The following is a 26,473-nucleotide window of genomic DNA, read 5'->3' as shown; positions in this document are numbered from 1 at the left end:
TACTCTTTCACCTCCTCAGGCCAGCATCAAACATGTGAATGATTATTTGTAATCCCTTGACTGAGCATGGTGCATTTTCTGTTTAAATTATTAAGCCACTGTTTGCTGCCCATTGGACATTCCATATGTTGTTGTTCAGTTGCTCTGACTCGTCAACTCTTTGTGCCCCCATGGACTGCAGCACTCCAGGCTTCCCTGTCCTTCGCCATCTCCTGGAGCTTGCCCAAACTCATGTCCGTTGAGTCAGTGATGCCATCCAACCATCTCATCCTCTGGAGTCCCCTTCTCCTCCTGCCTTCAGTCTTTCCCAGCATCAGGGTCTTTTCCAGTGAGTTGGCTCTTCACATCAGGTGGCCAAAGTATTGGAGCTTCAGCTTCAGCGTCAGTCCTTCCAATGAATATTCAGGACTGATTTCCTTTAGGATGGACTGGTTGGATCTCCTTGCAGTCCAAGGGACTCTCAAGAGTCGTCTTCAGCACCACCATTCAAAAGCATCAATTCTTCAGCAGGCAGCTTTTTTTATGGTCCAGCTCTCACATCTGTACATGACTACTGGTTTTATATCCTAGATTGTGGCCATTAAGTTTAAAATGTTGACAGTTCCAGTGAGGATACTGTGGATCAGTACCAAAGTTGGCAGATTCCTTCACTGCACTAGAATTTCAGCATAATGCTGACTAGATCAAGTCAGAAGGCCTGATCATTGAAGGCAAATACGTCACTTCTATAATGCTCAACTAACATGCACTGGCTTTTAGGTAAAGAAAATGATCTAAAGGCTGCTCTGACAAACTGGCTGTTTCTTCCTTGTGGTTTCTGGTTCTTACCCATTTACAATATGTGAATTCTAAATGGTGGTAATCATCGTACAGACATAGATCTGTGTTTATTCCCTAAATATTGTGTCACAGAGAGTTTTCCAAGTTGGTATTTAGATTTCCTAATCATTATTTTTAAGTTTTGAAGACTCTCAACGGTTAATTGTCTAATTTTAATTGTGGCAAGAAAACCTTTTTCTCCCTCTAGGTGTAACTACTGTTTTTCTAATAGAAAACTCTGAATGTGATCCAGGCCTCTCACTTTTTAATTTTTAAATGCTAGTATAGGTCATTCTATGTGAGGACATCACATTCACATATTGAATTTAATGTCTCCATTTATTTAGCAAGTATGTATTATGTGCCTTCTGTATTGGCAGGCTGACTTAAGTATCACACAGTGAATGCTGCCTGTGACGGTTTATTGGAAACTAAGAATGTGTTATAGCGTCAGTGTCTCTGCTAATTATTAACTCAACAATTGAGTAGGTATGGCTTCCCAGGTGGCGCTAGTGGCAGAGAACCCCCCTGCCACTGCAGCAGACTTAAGTGATGAGGGTTCCATCCCCGAGTGGGGAGGATCCCCTGGAAGAGGGCAGTCAGATACTGGCAACCCACTCCAGTATCCTCGCCTGGAGAATCCGTGGACAGAGGAGCCTGGTGAGCTACAGTCCATGGGGTCGAAAAAGTCGGGCATGTTAACTTTACCTTGAAGGAGAGGTTACGAGAAAAGTGAAGGAAATAGACCAGTTTTCATTAGGAAAGATGATGCTCGGAGACTTATTTGAAACATGTGCAAAGACAAAGGAGTTAGGGAGTCTGAGAGCAGTACCGAAACAAATGGATGAGAGAAGGGATGTTGGTTGGATACATGATCCTACGCTGAGGCCCTCGGCATCTGCGTTTCTCCTTTTGAAGACCTCTGCACAGGGGAGATGCCCATAGGCTGAATGCTGCCCAGTGTCTTACCACCATCTTAAAAGACCCGCTTCCTTCCGATTGCCTTCTTGGTTCCTTCATTTTACTTTTTGCTAGTGCTAAGAAAGGAAATTTCCCACATGGCTCAGTGGTAAAGAATCTGCCTGCCAATGCAGGAGACACAGGAGATGTGGCTTCCGTCCCTGTGTCTGGGATCCCCCAGAGGAAGAAATGGCAACCCGCTCCAGTATTCTTGCCTGGAAAATTCCATGGACAGAGGAGCCTGGTGGGCTGCAGTCCACGAGATGACAAAGAGTCCAGAGACGACTTAGCGACTTAATACACAAAGGAAATTAAACATGTTCCGACCTTCTCAAAAGCGATTAAAAGTCTCTCATTATTTTATAAGATGATTTAAAATCATTTGTATTAAGAAATTATCATAAAGAAACAAAAAGCCAAGAGCTTTTGAAATCTGTATGTTTTTTCCCCCTGAGTACTATAATAATCTGAAGTTTTGGTTATTTTGTGTATTCTTATTTGTTTAAACACTCTGTTAGGGGAGTTTGAAGATTCTAATTGCATTGATCGTCCACAATTCAGATTGACTCTTAACCATTTTTATTCTAGTGAATAGTTAAGCAATTTATTAGCCTCTGTAAGAACCGTAAAAAGAACAGTAGTTGGGGTTCCCTCAGAAAGCTTTAGTTGTATTTAAGAAGAAAAGGTTTCTTTCAAGAAACCTTCCAAAGATACAAGTAGATATTGTTGTTGTTGTTGTTTTTATCATGCTATCAACTCTTTACTGAGCTACCTCCTTATTCTCCTTTGCTCAGATGTATCCACCCCTCTGTGTTTAACCCCTTCATCCACTTTGCCCGGTCCCACCTCAGTCCAGGGTGTTCCTGACAGTGAAGCCTTTCTCTGATCCACATCCCCGGTAACACTCAACGCTTTGTGTGCTCACCAAACCATTCCTGATGCTCTCTACAGCAACTCATCGTGTTTGCTTGTTGTTGTTTAGTCACTGAGTCACGTCTGACCACAGCTCCATACACTGCAGCACACCAGGCTTCCCGTCCTTCACCACCTCCCAGAGTTTGCTCAAAGCCAAACCCATTGAATCAGTGGTGCCATCCAACCAGCTCATCCGCCGCTGCCCCTTCTTCTCTTGCCCTCAGTTTTCCCCAGCATCAGGGTCTTTTCTTCTCATCAAGTGGCCAAAGTATTGGAGCTTCAGTTTCAGTATCGGTCCTTCCAGTGAATATTCAGGGTTGATTTCCTTTAGCATTGACTGGCTTGTTCTCCTTGCAGTCCAAGGAACTCTGAAGCGTCTTCTTCTGCACCACAGTTCAAAAGCATCAATTCTTTGGCTCTCAGCTTTCTTCATGGTCCAACTCTCGCATCCATACATGACTACTGGAAAAACCCATACCTTTGCCTAGATGGACCTTTGTCAGCAAAGTGATATCTTTGTCTCTCAAACACTGTCTAGGTTTGTCATAGCTTTTCTTCTAAGGAGCAAGCATCTTTTAACTTCATGGTTGCAGTCACTCTCTGCAGTGGTTTTGGAGCCCAAGAAAGTAAAATCTGTCACTGTTTCCACTCTTTCCCCATATATTTGCCATGAAGTGATGGGACTGGATACCAAGATCTTAATTTTTTGAATGTTGAATTTTAAACCAGCTTTCTGACTCTCCTCTTTCACCTTCATCAAGAGGCTCTTCAGTTCCTCTTCGCTTTCTGCCATTGAAGTGGTATCATCTGCATATCTGAGATTGTTGATATTTCTCCTGGCAGTCTAGAGTCCAGCTTGTTTACTTGTCTTTCTCCCTTGTTTAGGCTGTAAACTTGAAGAAATTGTCGTGGATGTAGGGCTTTACTCAGGTATCAGTTCAGTTCAGTTGCTCAGTTGTCCAACTCTTTGAGACCCCATGTACTACAGCACACCAGGCCTCCCTGTCCATCACCAACTCCCAGAGTTTACTCAAACTCATGTCCATTGAGTCGGTGATGCCATCCAACCACCTCATCCTCTGTTATCCCCTTCTCCTCCCGCCTTCAATCTTTCCCAGCATCAGGGTCTTTTCAAATGAGTCAGCTCTTTGCAACAGGTGGCCAGAGTATTGAAGTTTCATCTTCAGCATCAGGCCTTCCAGTGAATATTCAGGACTGATTTCCTTTAGGATGGACTGGTTGGATCTCCTTGCAGTCCAAGGGACTCTCAAGAGCCTTCTCTAGCACCACAGTTCAAAAGCATCAATTCTTCACCACTCAGCTTTCTTTATAGTCCAACTCTCACATCCATACATGACCACTGGAAAAACCATAACTTTGACTAGACAGACCTTTGTTGGCAGAGTAATGTCTCTGCTTTTTAATATGCTGTCAAGGTTGGTCATGACTTTTCTTCCAAGGAGTAAGCGTCTTTTAATTTCATGGCTGCAGTCACCATCTGCAGTGATTTTGGAGCCCACGAAAATAAAATCTGTCACTGTTTCCCCATCTACTTGCCATGAAGTGATGGGACCAGATGCCATGATCTTAGTTTTCTGAATGTTGAGTTTTAAGCCAACTTTTTCATTCTCCTCTTTCACTTTCATCAAGAGGCTTTTTAGTTCCTCTTCTCTTTCTGCCATAAGGGTGGTGTCATCTGCGTGTCTGAGGTTATTGATATTTCTGCTGGCAATCTTGATTCCAGCCTGTGCTTCATCCAGCCCACTTTTCTCATGATGTACTCTGCATATAAATTAAAGAAGCAGGGTGACAGTATACAGCCTTGACGTACTCCTTTCCTGATTTGGAACCAGTCTGTTGTTCCATGTCCAGTTCTAACTGTTGCTTCCTGACCTGTATACAGATTTCTCAAGAGGCAGGTCAGATGGTCTGGTATTCCTAGCTCTTTAAGAATTTTCCACAGTGTGTTGTGATCCACACAGTCAAAGGTTTTGGCATAGTCAATTAAGCAAAAATAGATGTTTTTCTGGAACTCTCTTGCTTTTTCGATGATCCAACTGATGTTGGCAGTTTGATCTCTTGTTTCTCTGCCTTTTTAAAATCCAGCTTGAATGTTCATGGTTCACATACTATTGAAAGCTGGCTTGGAGAATTTTGAGCGTTACTTTACTAGCATGTGCTGCTGCTGCTGCTAAGTCACTTCAGTCATGTCTGACTCTGTGCAACCCCATGGATGGCAGCCCACCAGGCTCCTCCATCCCTGGGATTCTCCAGGCAAGAACACTGGAGTGGGTTGCCATTTCCTTTTCCAGTGTATGAAAGTGAAAAGGGAAAGTGCAGTCACTCAGTCATGTCTGACTCTTCGCCACCTCATGGACTACAGCCTACCAGGCTCTTCCGCCCTTGGGATTTTCCAGGCAAGAGTACTGGAGTGCATTGCCACTGCCTTCTCCAACTAGCGTGTGAGATGAGTCCAATTGTGCAGTAGTTTGAGGATTGTTTGGCATTGCTTTTCTTTGGGATCGACCCCAGGTTTGATCCTCCAGTCTGCATTGGAGACAGATTCTTTACCATCTGAGCCACCAGGGAAGCCCCTACTCAGGAACTTCAGGAACTTGTTTGGGACTAATAGGAACTTCAGAGAAAACAGATTCAGGAAGATAAGGATAATATTGGTGATTGAGTTTGATTTGCTGCAAGATATTCAGATGTTGAAACAGTTGAAAACATTGGCCTGGAGCTTGATCAAATGCTGTGATACAGGTTATGATGTGGTATTTGCTGTTCTGAGAGGCCTATGGAGATATCCTTGGGTGAGAACCTCATTTAAGATATGGTAAAAATGTAAAAAGCCAGGAAATATGTGGGCTGAGAATTGACTAGAGACCTGGGAGTGCTAAGCAAGATAATGGAGAGGGGGGAAGAATACTGTCAAACGACACAAAAATATATAGGAGGATGAGGACTGAGAAGAAGCCCGAGATTGTTAATCAACACAAGCAGCCAACTCAGGAGTGAGGATGGATCCAGGTTGCTCATCACAGTGAGTGAGGATCCAGGAAGAGCTAAGAACGACCTCATTCAGAGCTAAAGGATGGACTTACCAGCTGGCACTTACGGTAAAGAAAGTGAAGGTCGCTCAGTCACGTCCAACTCTGTGTGACCCCATGGACTGTAGCCTGCCACGGTCCTCTTCCTCTGTCCACGGAATGCTCCAGGCCAGAATACTAGACTGGGTAGCCGTTTCCTTCTCCAGGGCGTCTTCTGCGGATTGAACTCAGGTCGCCCACATTGCAGGTGGATTCTTTACCAGCTGAGCCACCAGGGTAAAGAACCCATCTGCCAGTGCAGGAGATGCAAGAGGCACGGGTTCAATCCAGGGTCTGGAAGATCCCCGGGGGTAGGAAATGGCAACCCGCTCTATCCAGTATTCTTGCCTGTAGACTCCATGGACAGGGGAGCCTGGCAGGCTGCAGTCCATGGGGCCACAGAAAGTCAGATATGACTGAGCAGAGCGGAGATCTAGTTTGGCTAGTGAATTCCAGGAGTGGCTTGTTTTGGGAAGAGGAGGAGAGAACAGTCTTACAGGGTAGCGTGTATCTGGATATGGAAGTTGAAGGAACCAGTATAAAGTGGTGGTTGGGGCTTGCAGTGGCAGTTCAGGAAATAAGGTCTGGGAGTAGACTTGAGAAGCCCGGAGAGGCAGGAGCAGGAGGAAATTCAGGAGAATCTGAATAGAAAAATGAACAGGCTCGGATGCTGGAGATGTGTCAGGGGATCGTATGTGACGGAGAAAAACAGGTTTCTAATGGAACTAAGAACTCAATTTTTAAAATTTCTTCCACAGTTGCTCAGCCAGTTGATATGTCTTTTCAGGGGTAGCTAAGTAACCAGATGGGTGTAGGATGAGAATGAAAGAGCACAGAGGACAGACAAAACTGCAGTCACTGGCCGTTGGGAAGCTAGCTTTTTTTAGGAAGGCAGGTATGATCAGAAAGGGTCTTGATTGCCTTTGAGCCTGAAGGTCAGAATGTCTACATAAGATTCATTCTGTATAAGAGAAATAAAGAGAAGTTGTACCAGAGAGGAAGTCTTGAATATAGAACAGTTCCCAGTGAGCATGACTTGTAATGTGCAGCTCTCCCCTTGAATAGCAGTCACAGAATACAAATCAGAGTCTTGGAAGGAAGGTCAGGAATTGTGTGAAGCCAGAGTTTAAAGGATCATCAGTGTGATGTGTTGGGGTGGTTATGATTCAACACATCCACTAATGTCCTTATTCTTTGCGTTTTGGCGAGTGACTATAAGTCAGCTTCTTGCCTCACATCGTCTTAAAATAAGCTTACCGTATATTTTAGCCAGATGCTTTGAATGTGTTGCAGAAGTGAGTATTGATATACTGGACCATTCTTTAGTATCTATGGCTGGAAAATGCAAAAGACTGTCAAGGTACTAGCACACGGTTTAAAGAAAAAAAGGAGAGAAAGGAATGGAAAAGGGTCTTCTGCCCTTCGTTCTGTGTTCCGTAGTTTAAATATTGGAATAAATAGTCCTTGAAATCTAGAAGTTTTAATTAAGAAAACAGACAGCTCATGTTAAATTTACAGATGAGAGTTATGCTTCCTTAAATATTGCCAACTTTATTTTTGTGAGTTTGTTCTGTGACATAATGAGCATCCTGCCTCCTTAAGCAGTTAAGTGTAGGTTCTTGTGAACTGACAGGAGAGAAGCTCTTAAGAACTGAGTAGGCTGGTAGAGCAGCTGGTGTGACATTCAAGTGTTCATGTTGCCTTCGAGCTCCTGAACAGAAGGGGAAAAACACTGTTTTAATTTAGAAATCGCTTTCTTGACTATAGCTGAAATGCTCCAAGCCAGGGAGGCTAGAAAAATGATAGAACATTTCGTTCTCATATTTAACTGTAGATATAATATGTTCTTATATTTGTTAGTAAGCAGCGCTGGATTATGTAAAATTACTTACTTCTGAGCTTTTCAGAGGCTCAGAGGGGTGGGGGCAGGTAGGAGAAGGTAGATCTCTGAATTGTAGTTATCTGTTAAATTCGTTAAAGTTTGATATATTTAGTTTAAAATCATTTTATGTAAATTCAGAATAAAGCAGTACGTCTTCATGTTTCTTTGAAGGAAATTATTTGCAGCATTTGTGTAATACATCAGTATATTTGGTATTAAAAATCAAAGTAACGGCTATTTTTAAAGTATGGTCTGCTTTCAGATAGTCATGCAGATTAAGAATAGGATAATAAAGAACTGTGAGTAATTTGTTTCTATTGTTGTTGGGAAATTTGGGGTTAAGGTGGTAATCCAACAGTTTGTTCCTTAATCCAGTTTCAGGGATTACTTAGTATCTCTAATAGTGGTTGTCCAGACCAGTAGCGTCTCCATTGCCAGAGAAGTTATTTGAAACGCAAATTCTTCTTACGTCCTATCCTAGATCTACTGAACTGGAGTCAGAGATCGCCAGCAGTCTGTGGATTAAGGAGCCCCTCAGGTGATTCTGATGCAGGCTGAGGTTTGGGAAGCACTCATCGGTGCTCGGGACAACCTTCCCAGAGACACAGGCATCATCGGTATTTGGGGCAAGATGGTTCCTTGACCCTAAAGCAAAAATATCTATAGTGAACTTGAAGATCCCTGTGTTGGGGATCATTCACATTACAATTTTATCATATATTCTGCTTAATTAAGGACTTTGATGTCATAAACAAATCATCCATGCTGGAAATGACATATCAAAAGAGTGATTGTCTTGCAGCCCCAGGGACGACAGTGAAGCCCCAGTTTAACAGGAACTGTTCTGCTTTGGGCTGACAGTTATTTCTTCATAAAGTAAAGACTAAGAGGAATGGGAGCTGTAGTGGGAACTACGATAAGGAAACTGGGTGTTTTTTTTCACACTTTCACTAAGCCAGAGTGCTATAGTGTCAGTTCATCATTTTAATTGAACAGTGAAATTCTGAGCCGTGCAAGGAAAAAAATGAGTCTTGTAAATGCACATACAGATAAATTTTTGTTGTTACCTACAAACTGATCTCACGCTTGCTAACTGCAAATAGATGGAAACAATCATGGTCAGGATTGCAGTGCCACCCAGTCTCTCTCCACTGATTCCCTTGACAGTTAATTCAAGAAGGGGAACAAGCAGTGAAAAAGAGAACTGGCCACCAGAGATGGCACCATGGTGGGAACGGGAGTCAAATATCAGAGAAATGAAGGCAATAGAACATTTCAAGAGCGAAGTGGTTGGTAATAACAGAGGTTGCCACCAGGTCAGATAAAAGGGACTAAATGTGTCCATTAGATTCAGGAACAAGAGAGGTCAGTGATCACCTTGAAGAGTTGTTTCAGTGTGGCATAGGAGCAGCAGCTAGATAGAAATGGGGTGATCTGTGAGTTGGAGATGAAACAGAAATGGCAGATTTAAGAGGACGGTAGCTGGATGTGGGATTGAGGATCATTTTTCCAGTGGACTTTTATGGGTGAGATTATTTCTTTATTATTTAGATCTAATCACTAACTTTCTTACATATTGATTTGGCATCATTTTAGCATGAGTAATCCTAACAAATTATTTCTCAAATAAATGCATCCTTTTTTCTGCGCTTTGTGAAGTATTGAAACTCAGCATTATTACTTGGCATAGAGTCTAGCACCTGGTTAAGAACCACTGCCTTGTAGCAGTCATTGTATAATTTACTTGGAAATCTTAACTTACATTGTCTGAAAGAATTTAAAGGAAAGTTTGTGTATTTGCATACCAAACTGGTTTGAAAACTCTTTGAATCTTACGACTTTCTCTTAACAAACTAAACACCTAGCGTATTATTTTAAACAGAAGTTTAGAAGAGTTTGTTTTGCTCTGCTGTTTTAATTGGCATTGATTACTTTTCAAATAGATTTTTAGCTAAGGTTCAAAAAAAGAATGTCTCTATTCAGTAGACATTGAGCACCTACTATATTCCTGAGAGTGCTGGGGGTTAAAATTAAATGGCATGAATCCTGCCTTGAGTTCACAGATCACTGGGGAAGACAGACTGGTAAACAAATCATTGCAGCCGTGTGTTAAAAGCTGTGCTGGAAGAACAAATTAGCGCCTGCACTGTTCTAATCGACTTGCTTCCCACACTGAGAGATTTGCTGAAGCGGTCATGCTGAATTTATCACTGGCAGCATCTGTAACTTGCCCTTCCAAGTATTGTATTTAGTCTGTCTCTCAAAGACTCTGGCGGATAAGTCACTTGCTGGGAGGAGTAGGGCTAGTTTTTTTGTCAGCACAGACACAGCCATGATATTCATGAATCTGGGGGGACGTATAAATCAGGCCTTGTAGATAGTGCTTATTTTCTGCTTGTCAGTTCTCATGAAGCAGATCCCGTTCGGTGGATTTTATGCTGTATATGCGTATCGTTCTTTACACACCTGAGGTAAATTGCTTTTCTAAACAAGCTTAATATTTTATGCAAGTGTGTATGTTTTCTTTAAGCCCCTTAAAATGCGATTAAAGTCAGTTCAGAATATTAAAAGCAAACAGTCCCTTGGTTCTTCACAGTGTTTTGATGAAATAATTTGAATATAACAAAATCCTGTGAAAGAAACTTCCTGCCACTCATGGTCTTGTGTTGTCTGTTCCTTCGTATGTATGATATTATATCGTCTGCTCTTTCCTCCATTACAGTTATATATTATAATAGGTACTTAACCTGTTCAACAGTTTATGTAAATTTTTATCATTTCTTAGCAAAATTGTTTTAAGTTTTTAAAAACTTCATTTTAGGATATGAGTCAGGCAGGTGTAATGTTTTTTTCTGCAGAAGGTGACTATATAAGGAACTTGAAGGAGGGTAGTACCTCTTGTTCAAGATATGAAGATCAAAGGTAAATAAATGTTCAGTGTGTAGAAAGGATGTGTAGTCACCCGGTCGTGTCTGACACTTTGCCACCCCATGGTCTGAAGCCTGCCTGGCTCCTCTGTCCATGGGTTTTTTCACGCAAGACTCCTGGAATGGATTACCATTTCCTCTTAAGTTTAATCATAGGTATACAGTCTGCCTCCCTTAGGGAACATTTAAGGTGGGGCTTTTCAGGTTGCTCACCCTGGCTGAGAGTTACTGCTAGTATCTGATGGGGTGGGGCAGGGAGGGGCTGGGTGAGGCTGGATTTCTGAATTTATGAAATAGTGCTCACAGTCAATAAAATGCCAATAGGAGCCACAGTGAGAAACAGCTATAAAGATACTGTCCCTCTTCTCATAGCTACCTGTCCACAGAGGAATTTGAATCAATTTTTATGTTTTAAAAAAAAACTATGACAAGCAATAAATGCTGGAGAGGGTGTGGAGAAAAGGGGACCCTCTTGCACTGTTGGTGGGAATGCAAACTAGTACAGCCACTGTGGAGAACAGTGTGGAGATTCCTTAAAAAACTGGAAATAGAACTGCCTTATGACCCAGCAATCCCACTGCTGGGCATACACACCAAGGAAACCAGAATTGAAAGAGACACGTGTACCCCAATGTTCATCGCAGCACTGTTTACAATAGCCAGGACATGGAAGCAACCTAGATGTCCATCAGCAGATGAATGGATAAGAAAGCTGTGGTACATATACACAATGGAGTATTACTCAGCCATTAAAAAGAATACATTTGAATCAGTTCTAATGAGGTGGATGAAACTGGAGCCGATTATACAGAGTGAAGTGAGCCAGAAAGAAAAACACCAACACAGTATACTAATGCATATATATGGAATTTAGAAAGATGGTAATGATAACCCTGTATGTGAGACAGCAAAAGAGACACAGATGTATAGAACAGCTTTTGGACTCTGTGGGAGAGGGAGAGGGTGGGATGATGTGGGAGAATGGCATTGAAACATGTATACTATCATATAGGAAGCGAATTGCCAGTCTAGGTTCGATGCAGGATACAGAATGCTTGGGGCTGGTGCACTGGGATGACTCAGAGGGATAGTACGGGGAGGGAGGAGGGAGGGGGGTTCAGGATGGGGAGCACGTGTACACCCGTGGTGGATTCATGTTGATGTATGGCAAAACCAATACAATATTGTAAAGTAATTAGCCTCCAATTAAAATAAATAAATTTATGGAGATAACTTGAGTCTTCTTTTTTGAAAGGCTGCAGTCAAAAACTTTTGTCAGTCAGATGGTGTGTAACAGCTTAGGTAGTAGTACCCATTTGAGGTATACTGCCAAGCTATTTTCTTGATAGTAGCCTCTGTAGAACTTATAGGTTATGATTTATCACATGTTTTAAATTTTGATATTTCTACCCTTCTTTTAATGGGTTTTGTGAGCATTTAATTCTTGCTTTCTTTCATTCTTTTTGGCAGTAGATGATGATGAGTATTTGGTTTCATTGCTATAAAATGAACCAATGGATTTGATCTTCAACATGCCTTTCAGATGTTAAATTCTGATTCTTTGTTATGTAATAATTTTTTTAGCAGAATACTGGCTTTTTAAATTTTGTTCATTGTTGGTGTATTGATTTAGAAACTTACAGCTTTTATCATTAAGTGAATGAAAATAAGCTGTCTTTATCTTTAGAGGGTCCCCTGCCAAACCCCAGATCTGTAATTTGTGTTCCTATAGCAGGAGTCATGGCTTTCCCTGGTGGCTCAGAGGGTAAAGCGTCTGCCTGCAATGCAGGAGACCTGGGTTCGATCCCTGGGTCAGGAAGATCCCCTGGAGAAGGAAATGGCAACCCACTCCAATAAAATCGCATGGAAGCCTGGTAGACTACAGTCCATGGGATCGCAAAGAGTCGGACACGACTGAGTGACTTCACTTCACTTCTTCAGAAGGAGTCATGGACTAAGAATCTTTGTAAATACTTTTTTTTTTTTAACTTTCATGTTTACTGAGATATATGATAGATCTAGTAAATAGAAATTTGACCTAACACTTAAGTTACTTTGGTATATGAATGAAAATTTGAAGACATTGAGTTATTTCAGTGTAGATACCTTAAGAGAAATGTTGGAATTTCCTTGGGAAAGAATATATGAAATCAGAAGTAACTTAATGTACTGAATTAATTACAGAATCTGTAAGCATTAAAAAATTAAAGATTAAGATTTAGGACTGTAACTTTTTCTGTTAGTTTTGGAATTTTATCCTGAGTTGGGAGTGATTTGGAAAAATCAAAATTACTTGGGAATCTTTAGTTGACTTGAAGGACACATTAAGAGATTAATGAAAGTTTAAATGAAAAGATTAGTTTCTAACAAATTTTGATTTATAACCAGTTTGCATAAATCTAAAGTTGAAATTAATCAAATGTCTTTCCTAAGCTGATGACCACAATTAGCAGATCTTCAAATTAGATGTTATGTTTCATACACTGTATACAAAAAAGAGTAAGTTTTCCCATCTGGGTTATGTTGTCTCTGACCTAATCTTGTCTAAAAGGAATCTTGATTTTTAAAAGCTAAGCAGTTTAGGATCACGGGGATGGAGTGCTGAATAGAAGTTGTGTACATGTATAAAGCGTACTTACTGCATCAGGACTGATGGTGTTATTTTTTAAAAGAGGGATGGACTTTCAAGACGTGTGTGTGTGTGTGCGCGCGCTTAGTCACTCAGCTATGTCCAGCTCTTTGCGACCGCATGGACTGTATAGCCCACCAGGCTCCTCTATCCATGGGGATTCTCCAGGCAAGAATACTGGAGTGGGTTGCCATGCCCTCGTCCAGGGGATCTTCCCAACCCAGAGATAAACCCAGGTCTCCCGCGTTGCAGGTGGATTCTTTACCGAGTGAGCCACCAGGGAAAGCCCGTCAGGACTTGAGTCATCACCAGAACAGATGGGCTGTCTTCAAGTTTTGAACCGTCCTCCATACATTCTTTCAGTATAGCTTCATCAACTCCAAGGGTAGAGAGTCTAACTGACCAAGGGACCCTTTATTGGTCAGAGTTCTCCCTCTCCAGAGAAAAGAAAGAACCAATGGGAAATCTATCTGTATAGTGATTTATCATCTACCCATATAGTGATTTATCAGGAGGAATTTGCTCAGGCAGTTACAGGGACGGAGAAGTCCCACAATCTGCCGTCTACAAAGTAAAGACTCGGGGAAGCTTGTGGTTTCATTCAGTTTGAAGGCCTGAGAGCCAAGGAAATAGATGGGTAATTCCCAGTCTGAGGGTCAAAGACTGGACAGTTAGGCAGGGAGTGGGGTACGATTTACCATTTTTTGTTTTGTTTGGGTGGATTGGATGATGCCCACCTACATCACAAAGAGCGGTCTGTTTACTTAGTCTGTTCATTCACGTGCTAATCTCATCCAGAAACACCGTTGTAGGCATACCCATAAATAATGTTTGGCCAAATAGCTGAGCTCCATGGGATCTAGTCGAATTGACATAAAATTAATAACTGTTACAGATCCGTTCCAGTATGGGATGACTTGTTGCTAATAAGTGCTGCCTCAGCCAAAAATCTACCTCTCTGTAACTTTCTTTTCATACTAGTTGTGCCCTCCACTACAGAATATATCTAGTCACTATTCTACACTGCGAATTTTCAAATGTTTTATGCTGTCACTTACATGAGAAATCTACAGTTCAACACAAATGAACACATCTATGAAACCGATAGACCCACAAACATTGCGAACAGACTTGTGGTTGCCTGCACACAAGTAGAAGAGTGGAGAGGGAGGGAGAAGGGGTCGGAGTCTGGGATTAGCCGATGTAAACTGTTAAACACAGGATGGAGAAGCAGCAAGGTCCTACTGTGTAGGACAGGGAACTTTATTCAGTATCCCGTGATAAAACAGAATGGAAATGAATATGAAAAAGAATGTATATATGTATATGCATAACTGGTTCCCTTTGCTATATAGCAGAAATTAACACAACACTGTAAATCAGCAATACTTCAGTGAAAGTTTTTTAAAAATTTCAAATGTTTGAAAATAGCCATCTTGAGATATTCGTCTCCTAAATTCTTTCCGCATCTGTAATGGGCTGGTTTTCTGACGTCTCCAGCATCCTCTTTATTATTTTTCACACTGTGCACCTCACGGTAATTCAGACCTGACCAGTGCAAAGTCTAGTTGGCCTGTTTCTGTAATACACATTAAAGTTGGCGCCCCTCTTTTGTTCGTTAGTCTTTTTGATGTATTCAGTCATCATGTGCTTTATCTGTATAGCAGAGCCTCACCTATATTAGACTTAGCAGAATTCTGTTTATTTAGGTTTAGACATCTTAACAATAGAAGTTTGTTTGCTGTTGTTTAGTTGCTAAGTCATGGCCAGCTCTTTTGTGGCTGTATGGACAGTAGCCCGCCAGGCTCCTCTGTCCGTGGGATTTCCCAGGCAGGAGTACTGGAGTGGGCCACCATTTCCTTCTCCAGGGGATCTTTCTGACCCAGGGGTTGGACTGCATCTCATACATTGGTAGGCAGATTCTTTACCACTCAGGCACCAGGGAAGCCCAACAGTAAAACTAGCTCACATGCCTTTAGTTTACTGTGTGCCGGGCTAAGTTCACATTGTCTTATGCACAGTCACACATTTAGGGAGGCGTGTTACGTTGTGTCTGTGTTGCGTGATCCTGCAACATTATAAGTGTGTTTGTGCAAGGCAAAGTAGGAGGGATTTGTTAGCTGCCTTTGTTAGCTTTTAGTACTCCTGTCATCGCTGCCTAAGACAGCTTGGGAGTGGGAGGCGGAAGCACTTACATCGTGTTAATGAACATCAGGCCAGTGCTTTGAGTAAACTGAACCTTTGTCTTTGAATGCACACTGTTGGGTTTCTTGTGTGTCATATTTGTACAGTTGTGTCTTTGAAATTAAATGTAAGAGATCGTACCTTTGTACTAATTATAGTTAACTTCCCATTCCCACCTGTCTTTCCAGATTCTGATTCTGTCATCTGGTACACTTGCTGAGTTAGCTAGCTTCAAGTCATCTATAGACTGGAGGAATATAACTTCTGCGTTTTCACATCACTAATAGAAGTTTAGAACAGTCGGGAATTTGGAACCCAGTAATGCATTGAATAACACCTTTCAGGTTGTTCCTCTCATGCTAGTACACTTAGTTATAGTAGCATATGTTTTCTTGCCTGCAGGAATCATCATGTTACTGCATAATATTAATAATCACTTTAGAGTTCAGTGTTTCATCCAACTCCATGTTTCATCACCAAATTTATTTAGCTGTCCAGCTATTTCTTTTAGTTTTTCTAATGTGTGGTATTTTTGTTGTCCTCATCATTGTTGAGTCTAAATAATATCATACAGCCATTCTGTGATCCAGAGTCAGGTGACCTTGTGAAAGAAAGCACTGATTTGTAACATTAACAAAACTGTCTCTTTATGAGCTTCACTCAGTGCTAAGACTTCATAGGCATCCTTTTGTTTTCTCTTGGGGTCCTGGCTGCCCATTCACAGTAAAGCTTATGTGTCAGTTGGAATCCATCTCATTCTTTTTGAAGACTCTAGCTATTTTTGCCCAACTCTAGTCTTAAACCATCTGTCTTTTTATGTAATAACTCAAAGATTACCAACAGTTCTTGGATCAGAGACATTATCTAGGGATTCTGGGATAAACTATGTATGGAGATAGGTGTTTTCTTTAAAACCCCCCTCTTGTGGAGCCTCAGCTTCCAAGATTTCTTCTTAAACTTTTCAAATGGAAGATCAGAATCTCTTCATGAACAATGAGAAGCAAAGGAAATGTTCTACTTTCTGTTGTATCTCAGTTCTAAATAGTGTCTCTCTCTGCTGATTGTCATGGTGTAGCTAACAATAAAGAGCAAAGCTTTTTTGTTGTCCTTGGCGTTTTGGCAGTTTACTGGTTAGGTGACTAGAAGCGTGGATAATAGTAGGGAAGAGAGGAAAACAGAAGAGGTGTTAGACAGTCTAGAAATAGACAGCAGTTCGATTTGTCATTTGTGGGTTAATTAGTGGTTCAGATAGTCCACTTTGGGAAGGTGGTTCATTTGCGTTGGGTAGTTTTCTCTGGACTTCTCTTTCTTTACACAGTAGGGGGAACTGAACATGGTGATCATGTACTTACCAAAGCCCTGCGAGTTGCAAAGTGATAGAAAAACCTCCAAAAGGAGTTTATTGACAAAGAACGAAACGATCATGGTTAGGACAGACTTTAGGTGTTGGTTGACACAAGAGCCCAAATGATCCAGCACCGACAACCGTATTTTCTCCCTCCCTTCCTTTTAGATGCGTTCTCAGAGGCTTTCCACATCTCAGTTTTAAGTTCAGTAAGAAGAAACAAGTCTGTATTCCAGAGTCACAGCAGAAGCCCCGTTGCCCACTGTTGGCCTTTGTTGAGTCACATGCACGTGACCGAACCCATCATCCTTATGGACAGGGCAGTATCTGGATATGGGGATGGACCACTGAGAGTTGGGGAAGGGCAGAGGTAGCAGATAACAAATACCACTCTAATGTCTAGTGAATTCTTGTTTTATCATATAAATTGGTACATTTGGTGGTATTTGACTGTTTAACCTACCAAAATTTCCATTTCAGCCTGATAAACGTGAAGACTTCAAGCAGAGACAGACAGTATAAGAAACATGACTTTAGATTTGCAAATAGAGGTTTCAGATTCTAGCTCTATTATGTATCCTTATTGTTGAGAAATTTAACGGCCACCCAGTAAATAACACCCTTCTCTCTGGCGTGAATTTTGTCAAGAGAAAAGGCAAATATTGGCATGTAGGAATAAAAATACTACTTTTATTACTGACAAAAGCTGAAATGAATGACTTAGGTTTTGTGTGATAGCTGAGATTCTAGTATTGAACCCAGAACTAAACAGTTACTTACCTCCACCCCAGGCATTTTGAAGGATGCTAGGATTTTTTACCTGGGGGTCTGTCCCTACTAATTCAGATTGCATGAGTCTTACTGACATGCTGTTTACAAAGAAGGCAAGGAGGTGAGGAAGCTCCTTGTTCTTGGAAAATGAGTCAAGCAGTTCATTTCGACTCGATGATGATGGGTAGGAGGCCAGAACTTGTTGAGGAAAATTTCTCTTTCTGGAAACCGGAGGAATGGTAACATACATGCTGCCAGCATGTAGACTGATGAATCTTAATTGTTTTATTTCTTAAATGAATAATAATGATTTACTCTAGGATTGGTGTGATGCTCAGATACCAAGAAATTTTAGGTAGGAAAACACAGAGATCGTAAAAATAACCACCCTCTCCAGCTTTTGAAGTTGAGTTATTATAATAATTATTGTGTGAGTATGAGCCCACTTTGCCTAGGGGATGAGTAACATTAGTAATAATTGGGCAAGCATAAGGATTTGTGAAGTGGGTGGAAGCAGGCAACGAAAGAAAATGTCTTACAGAATCCACAAGTGCCACATCCCTGTAAATTTAAGCCAAGGCCAGCGAGCTTTTCCTTCCCCGGCCGTCTTTAAGCAGCGGGCAGAGAGTCGGCACTTTGTCTGTTCTCCTGTCCAGGGGTCCTCACGTTGCACTCTCTGAACTACTAGTGTGTCACCTGATAGTTTGTTAGAAACAGAGATTGTGGAGCCCGCCCTAGCCGTGCTGAAACCCTGCAACTGGCATCTGTAGTCTAACAAGTCCTCTAGCCAGTTCTGATGGATATTGAACTGGGAGAAACACACACCACGATTTTGCGAACCTCCCTGTAACAATTCCACAGCTGAAGACCAATTGCGCTTGCAAGTAATCTTTTCTAGCTCCTCATCATTCGTGAAAGTGAAAGTCGCTCAGTTGTGTCCGACTCTTTGCGACCCCATGGACTATACAGTCCGTGGAATTCTCCAGGCCAGAACACTGGAGTGGGTAGCCTTTTCTTTACCAGCTGAGCCACAAGGGAAGCCCAGTCACTAAGCATTTATTAAATATGGGCTTCCCTTGTGGCTCAGTTGGTAAAGAATCTGCCTGCACTGCAGGAAACCCAGGTTTGATCCCTGGGTCAGGAAGATCCCCTGGAGAAGGAAATGACTACCCACGCCAGTATCCTTGCCTGGAAAATCTCGTGGACAGAGGAGCCTGGGGTCGCAACGAGTTGGACATGACTGAGCGACTAACGCTTCAGTTCAGTTCAGTTCAGTTGCTCAGTGTGTCCAACTCTTTGCGACCCCATGAATCGCAGCACACCAGGCCTCCCTGTCCATCACCGTCTCCCAGAGCTCACTCAGACTCATGTCCATCGAGTCCGTGGTGCCATCCAGCCATCTCATCCTGGGTCGTCCCCTTCTCCTCCTGCCCCCAATTTCTCCCAGCATCAGTCTTTTCCAATGAGTCAACTCTTCACATGAGGTGGCCAAAGTACTGGAGCTTCAGCTTTAGCATCATTCCTTCCAAAGAAATCCCAGGGTTGATCTCCTTTAGAATGGACTGGTTGGATCTCCTTGCAGTCCAAGGGACTCTCAAGAGTCTTCTCCAACACCACAGTTCAAATGCATCAATTCTTCGGTGCTCAGCCTTCTTCACAGTCCAACTCTCACATCCATACATGACCACAGGAAAAACCATAGCCTTGACTAGATGGACCTTAGTCGGCAAAGTAATGCCTCTGCTTTTGAATATACTGTCTAGGTTGATCATAACTTTTCTTCCAAGGAGTAAGCGTCTTTTAATTTCATGGCTGCAGTCACCATCTTACTTAAATATGGGGCATTCTGGGGAGCAAAAGAAATTGAGTAGGTAGAATTGAGCCTAGTCTTGAATGCCCAACAGATATTAACATTAAGACTGTATTTTCATCGTATAGGTTTAGATAGAGTGGCACGGTGGTTATTTAAAAGGCTAAATAGAGCCTCAAAATGTAGAAGGGACTGGTTAAAGGAGATAATGGAATGAGAAAGAAACTAGAGGGTATTGATTGTAATCTGTGTAGGGCACTTGAAGACGGGGGAGAAAAGGGGATGTGCAGAAGCGGCTTTTCAAAGGAACGATTACCTGAGCTCAGTTAACTCAGTGAAGCTGAGGTGGACAGAATCAAAGATGATTGAAGAGCTGAAGCCCATGTGATTAGGATAATGATAGGTGGGAAGGAGCTTTCCAACTAGGGAATAAAATGAATCCATTGTCAGGCGTGTTAACTTTGTGGTCCTAGTTGAAAAGGACATATATTGAAAGGGAAAAGTTGAGAGCTCGTTTTTAGTTGGTTTAGAGTAAGAGGAGAACTTGAAAGCACGTTTGTCCCTTGGTATTGGCAGGAGATTGGTTCTAGGCCAAAACAGCCCCCCAACCCCCCAATACTAAAATCTGCAGATACTTGTGTGGGCCATCTATCTATGGGTTCCACATTTGCCCATTCAGCCAACCGGTTGTTGTGAAGAAAATTACAGTAATGCATTCACTCATTCTTGAAATGCTTACTGAATGTCCACCATGGGTCCGGCACAGTTCTAGGTTCTCAGAATATAAAAATGGACCAACCCGTGCCCAGCCTTCGGAACTAATGTTGTGGGTGGAGGGAGACAACAAATAAGTAAATAAGTGAGCAAGATAATTTCAGGTAATACTAAGGGCCAGCAAAGAAAATAGAGTAACAGTGAAGAGTGGCCAAGGGGTAGAGGATTTCTTCAGATAGCTAGTCGGTGAAGACCCGAGCTGGCAGCATGTGACAGAAACCAGCTGAAAAATGTGAAACAGGTGAAGGATAGTTTTAGGAAGCCAAGAGGTGCTGGCATCACAGAGTGGCCCAGGAGAACTGCAAGAAAGCAGGTGAGAAGGGTCCTGGTGCTTTTCGCCTTTTCAGGCACTCTTCTATATGAAAGGTTTGGAGAGAGAGGATAGTGTGTATTTGAAGGGACATGAGCTTAGAGGCATCCTAGGTCATTCATGTCAGGCATTTGTTGGCTGTGTAGAAACTCCTCAATTTATCTGAGGCCTATTCTTCTCAGTAGAGTAAGGAGTAATAACACCTCATGGGATTAAATTGTGATGATTAAGTGAGAGGATGAATTTAAAGCAGCTAACGTATTTCTTGTAACATGTGCTTAATGATAATTATCTTGATCGGTCATGTGAAATACAGTTTTATTTAATAATGGTGAAATAATCACGTCTCTTGATACCCAGTTTTATTTAGAAGTTATACTTTGAACTTCTATCATGCAAAACATTTTAAGGGGTGCTAGACTGTTATTTTTGCAGTTAAATGGTATATTTTGATAAGGTATCTGATGACAAAGTATGCTTATATGCATAACACTCTCAGATGGATTTTACTCACTTTAAATATTTTCTTCTTACAGATATGTACCTCTCATGACTGATAGGAAGAAACTAGTCATGGGCCAAAGGTCAAGATACTTCCCTGGGAAATGCTGCTGATGCTCCTTTACAAAGTCATATGATGAATGTTTGGTTTAAGGAAGATTTTCCTATTTAAGAGATTTTCATCTTGGAAATATATCAAGTGAAAATTATAGAGTCTTTTGGGAAACATTTTCCTCCTAATAAATTATACCTGTAATGGGCGACATGGCAAACAACTCAGTTGCATATGGTGGAGTAAAAAACTCTTTGAAGGAAGCTAATCACGATGGAGACTTTGGAATTACACTCGCAGAGCTGCGGGCCCTCATGGAGCTCAGGTCCACAGACGCATTACGGAAAATACAGGAAAGCTATGGAGACGTCTCTGGAATCTGCGCCAGGTTAAAAACATCTCCCAATGAAGGTGAGCTGTGTTACATCCCTCTTTAGTACTTTGTTCAGTGAGTCCTGTGATTGGCTCATAAAGAAGCATGCTCAAATTGTCTTAGCTGTTGTTTGATGATGTCATGCTTTTTTAACATTTAAGGTGGTTTAGCTATCAGATTCAGAGAAGGCAATGGCACCCCACTCCAGTACTCTTTCCTGGAGAATCCCATGGACAGAGGAACCTGGTGGGCTGCAGTCCATGGGGTCTCAAAGAGTCGGACACGACTGAGTGACTTCACTTTCACTTTTCACTTTCACGCATTGGAGAAGGAAATGGCAACCCACTCCAGTGTTCTTGCCTGGAGAATCCCAGGGACAGGGGAGCCTGGTGGGCTGCCGTCTATGGGGTCGCACAGAGTCGGACACGACTGAAGCGACTTAGCAGCAGCAGCAGCAGCAGCTATCAGATTGGTGTAAAGTAACTTTAGATCAAAAAATAGTATTGCACGGTAATTTATTTTAAGTTGGTGGGAGGAAGGATTTTGTACTGTCACGCATGTTGCTGCTTGTTTTTAAAGAGCATGGTTGTCTTTCCACTTGAGCTTTGGAGGGTGGAACCAGGCTTGGTAGTTCCCAGGAGATTCTGTAGAAATAAACCCTGCTCACTATCCTTCATTTTGCCAGGCAGCTTAAAATAGTTTTCACTGCCTGTAGCTGACTGAGTTGTTTTTTGTTGTTAAAAATAAAAAACCCTAAAACTTTAGCAATTCGTTCAGAAGGTACCAGAGCAAATGGAGTAGATTAGATGGCAATTTTTTATTTAGCAGACATTTCCTTTGATTAAAAATAGTTTTCAATCTTAGAATTATATTCAATTTCCGTGTTCAAAGAAGTCTTCGGTTTTATAATCCTTGATTTGTAGTAAATTTCTTTTTGAGAAGCAGCAGAATTCATTATAACTTCATTACATTATGATCTTTGAAGGGTTTTCAAAGGATGACCTTTTTTTTATACACTGATCATGTTAAACGTGAAATTAAGGTTAGGGATTTTCAGGGAGGCATTTCTACACACTGCAAAGGAAGCGGCAGGCAAATACATGAAGGTGAGTGTTTGGTGGTTACAGTTTATTTTAGTAAGAATAGGTGGTTAGTAGTGTTAAAAGTTTAAAGGATATTAGTATATATCCTTTATATCTTTATGTAGAAAGGAGTATCTGTCTAAAGCCAGTTCTAGAGAAATCATTTTTCCAGAAGCATCTTATGCCATGCCACTACTTGTGATAAATTTTGAGGTAATAGCAAAAAGTCATTTCCAAAATTGTCGAAGAATTTTAAATCATACCAAAAGATTCTTTGAAACCCTTATATAATTATGTGTGAATTGCTCATTGTTTTAATGATGGGTAGTTACTTTAATTTTTCTGAGGAAGCTGATGTCAATATTCCCATTTCCTTAAAGGGCTTCCTCAGGTCACTTGGAGTATATTCTTTTTTCTGTAAAGTCTTCCAGATGGTCTGGATCTTTTCCTCAAGTCAGAACCACTGGAGACATGGACTTCTCAGTTACACCTTAAATATGCTGCACCATTTTAAGAGCTGCTTCAAGGAATCGGGAACAGACACGTGGGCTTGAAGCAATGTAATATGACAAAATTGTAGCTTGTTCATTATGCAAGTCTTACTTTAAAGTTTCAGCTAACTTCGTATGACTTTAGAGATTTGTACATTACTTACACTATTCTCAGTTGGTTGATTCAGTAATTTAACCATCTGTGCTTAACTACATTTAATCTAAAACCTAATCATTGGATGTTTTGGTATCACCAAATTGATCAAAAGCATTAACATTTTTTAAAAACCCTCAATATAACTGAAAGTGATACTGAGCTTTCCTTTGAAACCTGCCCTTAACTGCGCTTTCCCCAACCATACCTCTGTGTTTCCCTACTATTAGTTACTCAGAACTTTTGCCTTCTCATAACTAAAAATCCCTCCATGGTGTGTTATTTTTAATGGACTTAGCACTGCAATTTCTTTTCTTCTCATTTCAGACAGTGCTCCTTCCGTTGATTTTGGTTTAATTAGTGAAGTTTCTTAAATTAACTGAAAAGTTACACCTAATACATTAGTTTCTAAATTTAGGGGAAGGGAATGATTATGTACCTCTTTTATGACGTCGTGGAAGTTGTGGATAGTCTGTAGAAATATTCAACACTCAAAACTGTGTATGTTTTATTGCTGTTTTGTGCTATTAAACGAGTGAATGCCGTTCCCCCTCATTTACTAGAAAACTTGCTCACCTTTCTCCTAGTATAGTGAATTTAATTTTTGTCAAAATTTGGACAGACTTTTGTCTCCTACTCTTTGTATATAGCTTGTCATTGTGAAGTATTCTTTTAAAGAATTTTATAAGCATTATATTTGTACTTACACTCCTTTTAAGAATAAATATAAACAACAACAGCTTTCACAAGAATGTCATTTCCAAAGGAATAGTTCTAGTTTAATTTAGAAATAATTCACTTAGAAAGCTAATGAATATTTTGTCACTGATCAACTAGGCAAATGATAACAAGTGACTCATCATTGGGGAGGTTTTATGCCCGAGTAAAATGATCTAGACAATAAGTAGCCTTTTGTTAGTATGATCATGGAAAGTGAGATAGAAATAGGATTCTTCAGCGTACAGGAATTTTGTTTAGGTAAAACTGATGTTTATGTGTCCGTTTAGCTGTTTCATTCATTAATTTCTTCATTGATACAGTCTTTCATCAGATCTAGGTCATTGTCGTATATTTTATATAATCCCTAAAAAAAGAATTAGTGTTGGGAGTTACAAGTGTATAATTAAATTACATTCCAATTTCAGAGATGTTAATACAAGGTAAGAATATGTGATCAGGCTTCCCTGGTGCCTCAGAGGGTAAAGTGTCTGCCTACAATGCGGGAGACCGGGGTTCGATTGTGTTTATTGGGTATCTTCTATCTGATTGTCACTTTTCTAGGCTCTGGGCATATGCACGCATGCTAAGTCGCTTCAGTCTTGTCAAACTCTTTGTGACACTGTGGACTGTAGCTGGCCAGCCTCCTTTGTCCATGGGATTCTCCAGGCAAGAATACTGGAGTGGGTTGCTATTTCCTTCTCCAGGAGATCTTCCCAACTCAGGGATCAAACCTGTATGGTTCTTTACCACTGGCACTACCTGGGAAGCCCTCTGGACGTACATCAATGAATAAAACAAAACTGGGTGCCTTATTTTTCCACCCGGGAGACAAGTTCACAGGACAAATAAATGAGATGTGGGAAGGAAAAAAAATGAGATGTGTGTTATGTTAGTGACAATATGCCTAAGAGAAAACTGGAGAAGAAAAATCAAAAATATTAGGGGTGTAGATCTCAGATTGCTCTAAAGTCTGGAGGAGCAGCTGAAGATGTTGAGAACAACACAGTGGTTTTTGTGCCAGCTTGGTAGTTCGCACTAAGAAATATTAACTTATCCTCACAACGACTCTATCCAACCTACAGCCCAAGAACCCACAGCACAGAAAGGTTAAGCAGCTTTGCTGAAGTCTTACAGCCTATAGGCCCAGAGGAAGGACTCAAACCTAGACATTCTGGCTGCAGAGAACATGCTTTTAACTGCTATAGTGTACTGCCTGTTGTAAAAGCTCACCTCATTCAGCGTGCAAAAGAGTTGAGATACTGAGAATGGAGTATCTGTGTTCTCTCTTCACAGTAGTTTTTTTTTTTTTTTTTTAATGACAAGAATTACATAATGAAAAAAAAAAGTGGGGGTTTATCAGTCAGTGTTTAAAATATGCCCTGCTAAGGAAGTTGTGTTTCTGTGCCTTCTCATTTGGCCTGCTAACTCACTGCTTGTTTTCTAGCAGCCTAGTACTTGACTGAGTTTGAACCTTACTGTTCATGTACTGATCAATGGGAAGTGTTTGAAGCCAGATGTGATTTTCGTATTAAAAACTTCCTCAGTTCAGTTCTGTCGCTCAGTTGTGTCCGACTCTGTGCAACCCCATGGACTAGTGGTTCTGATTGATCATCTTCACTCTTAAAAGAATTAGAACTATCAATTTCAGGGTAAACTGGAAATGTGAGTTATTCATATTTTTAGTTTTATCTGTTATCAAGCACCTAGCTTACAGTCTCCGCAGACTCCAAGAAAGAACTTTTATGCCAAAACAACCTTATAACAAAGTAACCTCACTGTATAAAGTTGTCATTGCAGTTTTGTTCTTCTGTATCATTACTATTTCCTTACATTAACTTTCTCATTTCCTGTTCTAAACCTTCTCTCGCGATCTTTTTATTTTTACACTAGCTTTTGCTATCTTTTCCATTTTAATGTGTTCCTTGTGTTATCTATAGTATATTTTTTATTGGATGGTAGAATAGACTCTCAGTAGTAAGATTTACAGAGTGCAGATCTCAGCCCTTGGTATCATTTTGTATTCGTAGCACTGTATTAAGCAAAGGATAAAAATCAGACAGTTACTGAATGGTCTTCTGTAAGAGGCATGGCTCTGTGGATTTATAAAGGATAGGAAAGCAGAAAGAGACACCAGGCTTTCTAAGGTGGGAGTTGCTAAAATTAGAAGAGAACAGAGGGGGAGAAAAAAGGAAATGAGGAAACAGTGGTAGAGAGAAACAAAAGTAGGTAAGGTAGGAAGCAGGATAGCCAACAGCAGTTGTCCCTGGCTGACTGATGTCTCGTCATGTTTCAGATGGCAGCTTCTGTTTGCACTTGCTGGCGATGAGGCTGTTGGTCACGTTGTGCTTTGACCATGTCTTCATGATGTAATATAACAAAACGGGCATTCACACATGGAAATGTATTTTAGCTCCCTAAAGAAGCCAGCCTTTGCCCAGGATAAATCCTTATTGACTTAAGAGGCTGCTGCAGGAGCGCAGTGATTCCCTGATGTACGTGTTTGGTGATGCCAGTCGGCACAGCCATTGTAGGCACTCGACAAGGATTTGCATGGTGGTGATATGCCAGCTGCGTATGTTCTAATACTTGTATACAGTTACCAGTGAGGGTGTTCTGTTGATGACGCTGTGTGACCTAGTCCTAGAAATTTACTCCTGCTATGATAATTAGCGTACCCCAATTTTA

General features: G+C 41.1%; 1 protein-coding gene across 4 annotated transcripts in view; it reads left to right on the top strand.

The window, feature by feature from the left end:
- Positions 1-26,473, top strand: part of ATP2B1 (ATPase plasma membrane Ca2+ transporting 1) — a 133,871-nt gene that overhangs the window by 39,749 nt on the left and 67,649 nt on the right. For all 4 annotated transcript variants that reach the window (XM_018047617.1, XM_018047613.1, XM_018047616.1 and 1 more), the window contains exon 2: positions 20,952-21,379. In XM_018047617.1, coding sequence (XP_017903106.1) covers positions 21,172-21,379 — 208 coding nt within the window. In that variant the 5' untranslated portion in view covers positions 20,952-21,171. The remainder of the gene's footprint in view (positions 1-20,951; positions 21,380-26,473) is intronic.

Source organism: Capra hircus, chromosome 5 (assembly GCF_001704415.2).
Source record: "Capra hircus breed San Clemente chromosome 5, ASM170441v1, whole genome shotgun sequence".
NCBI lineage: Eukaryota > Metazoa > Chordata > Mammalia > Artiodactyla > Bovidae > Capra > Capra hircus.
Note: the sequence above shows the minus strand (reverse complement) of the source record. Positions and strands in the feature narration are given on the sequence as shown.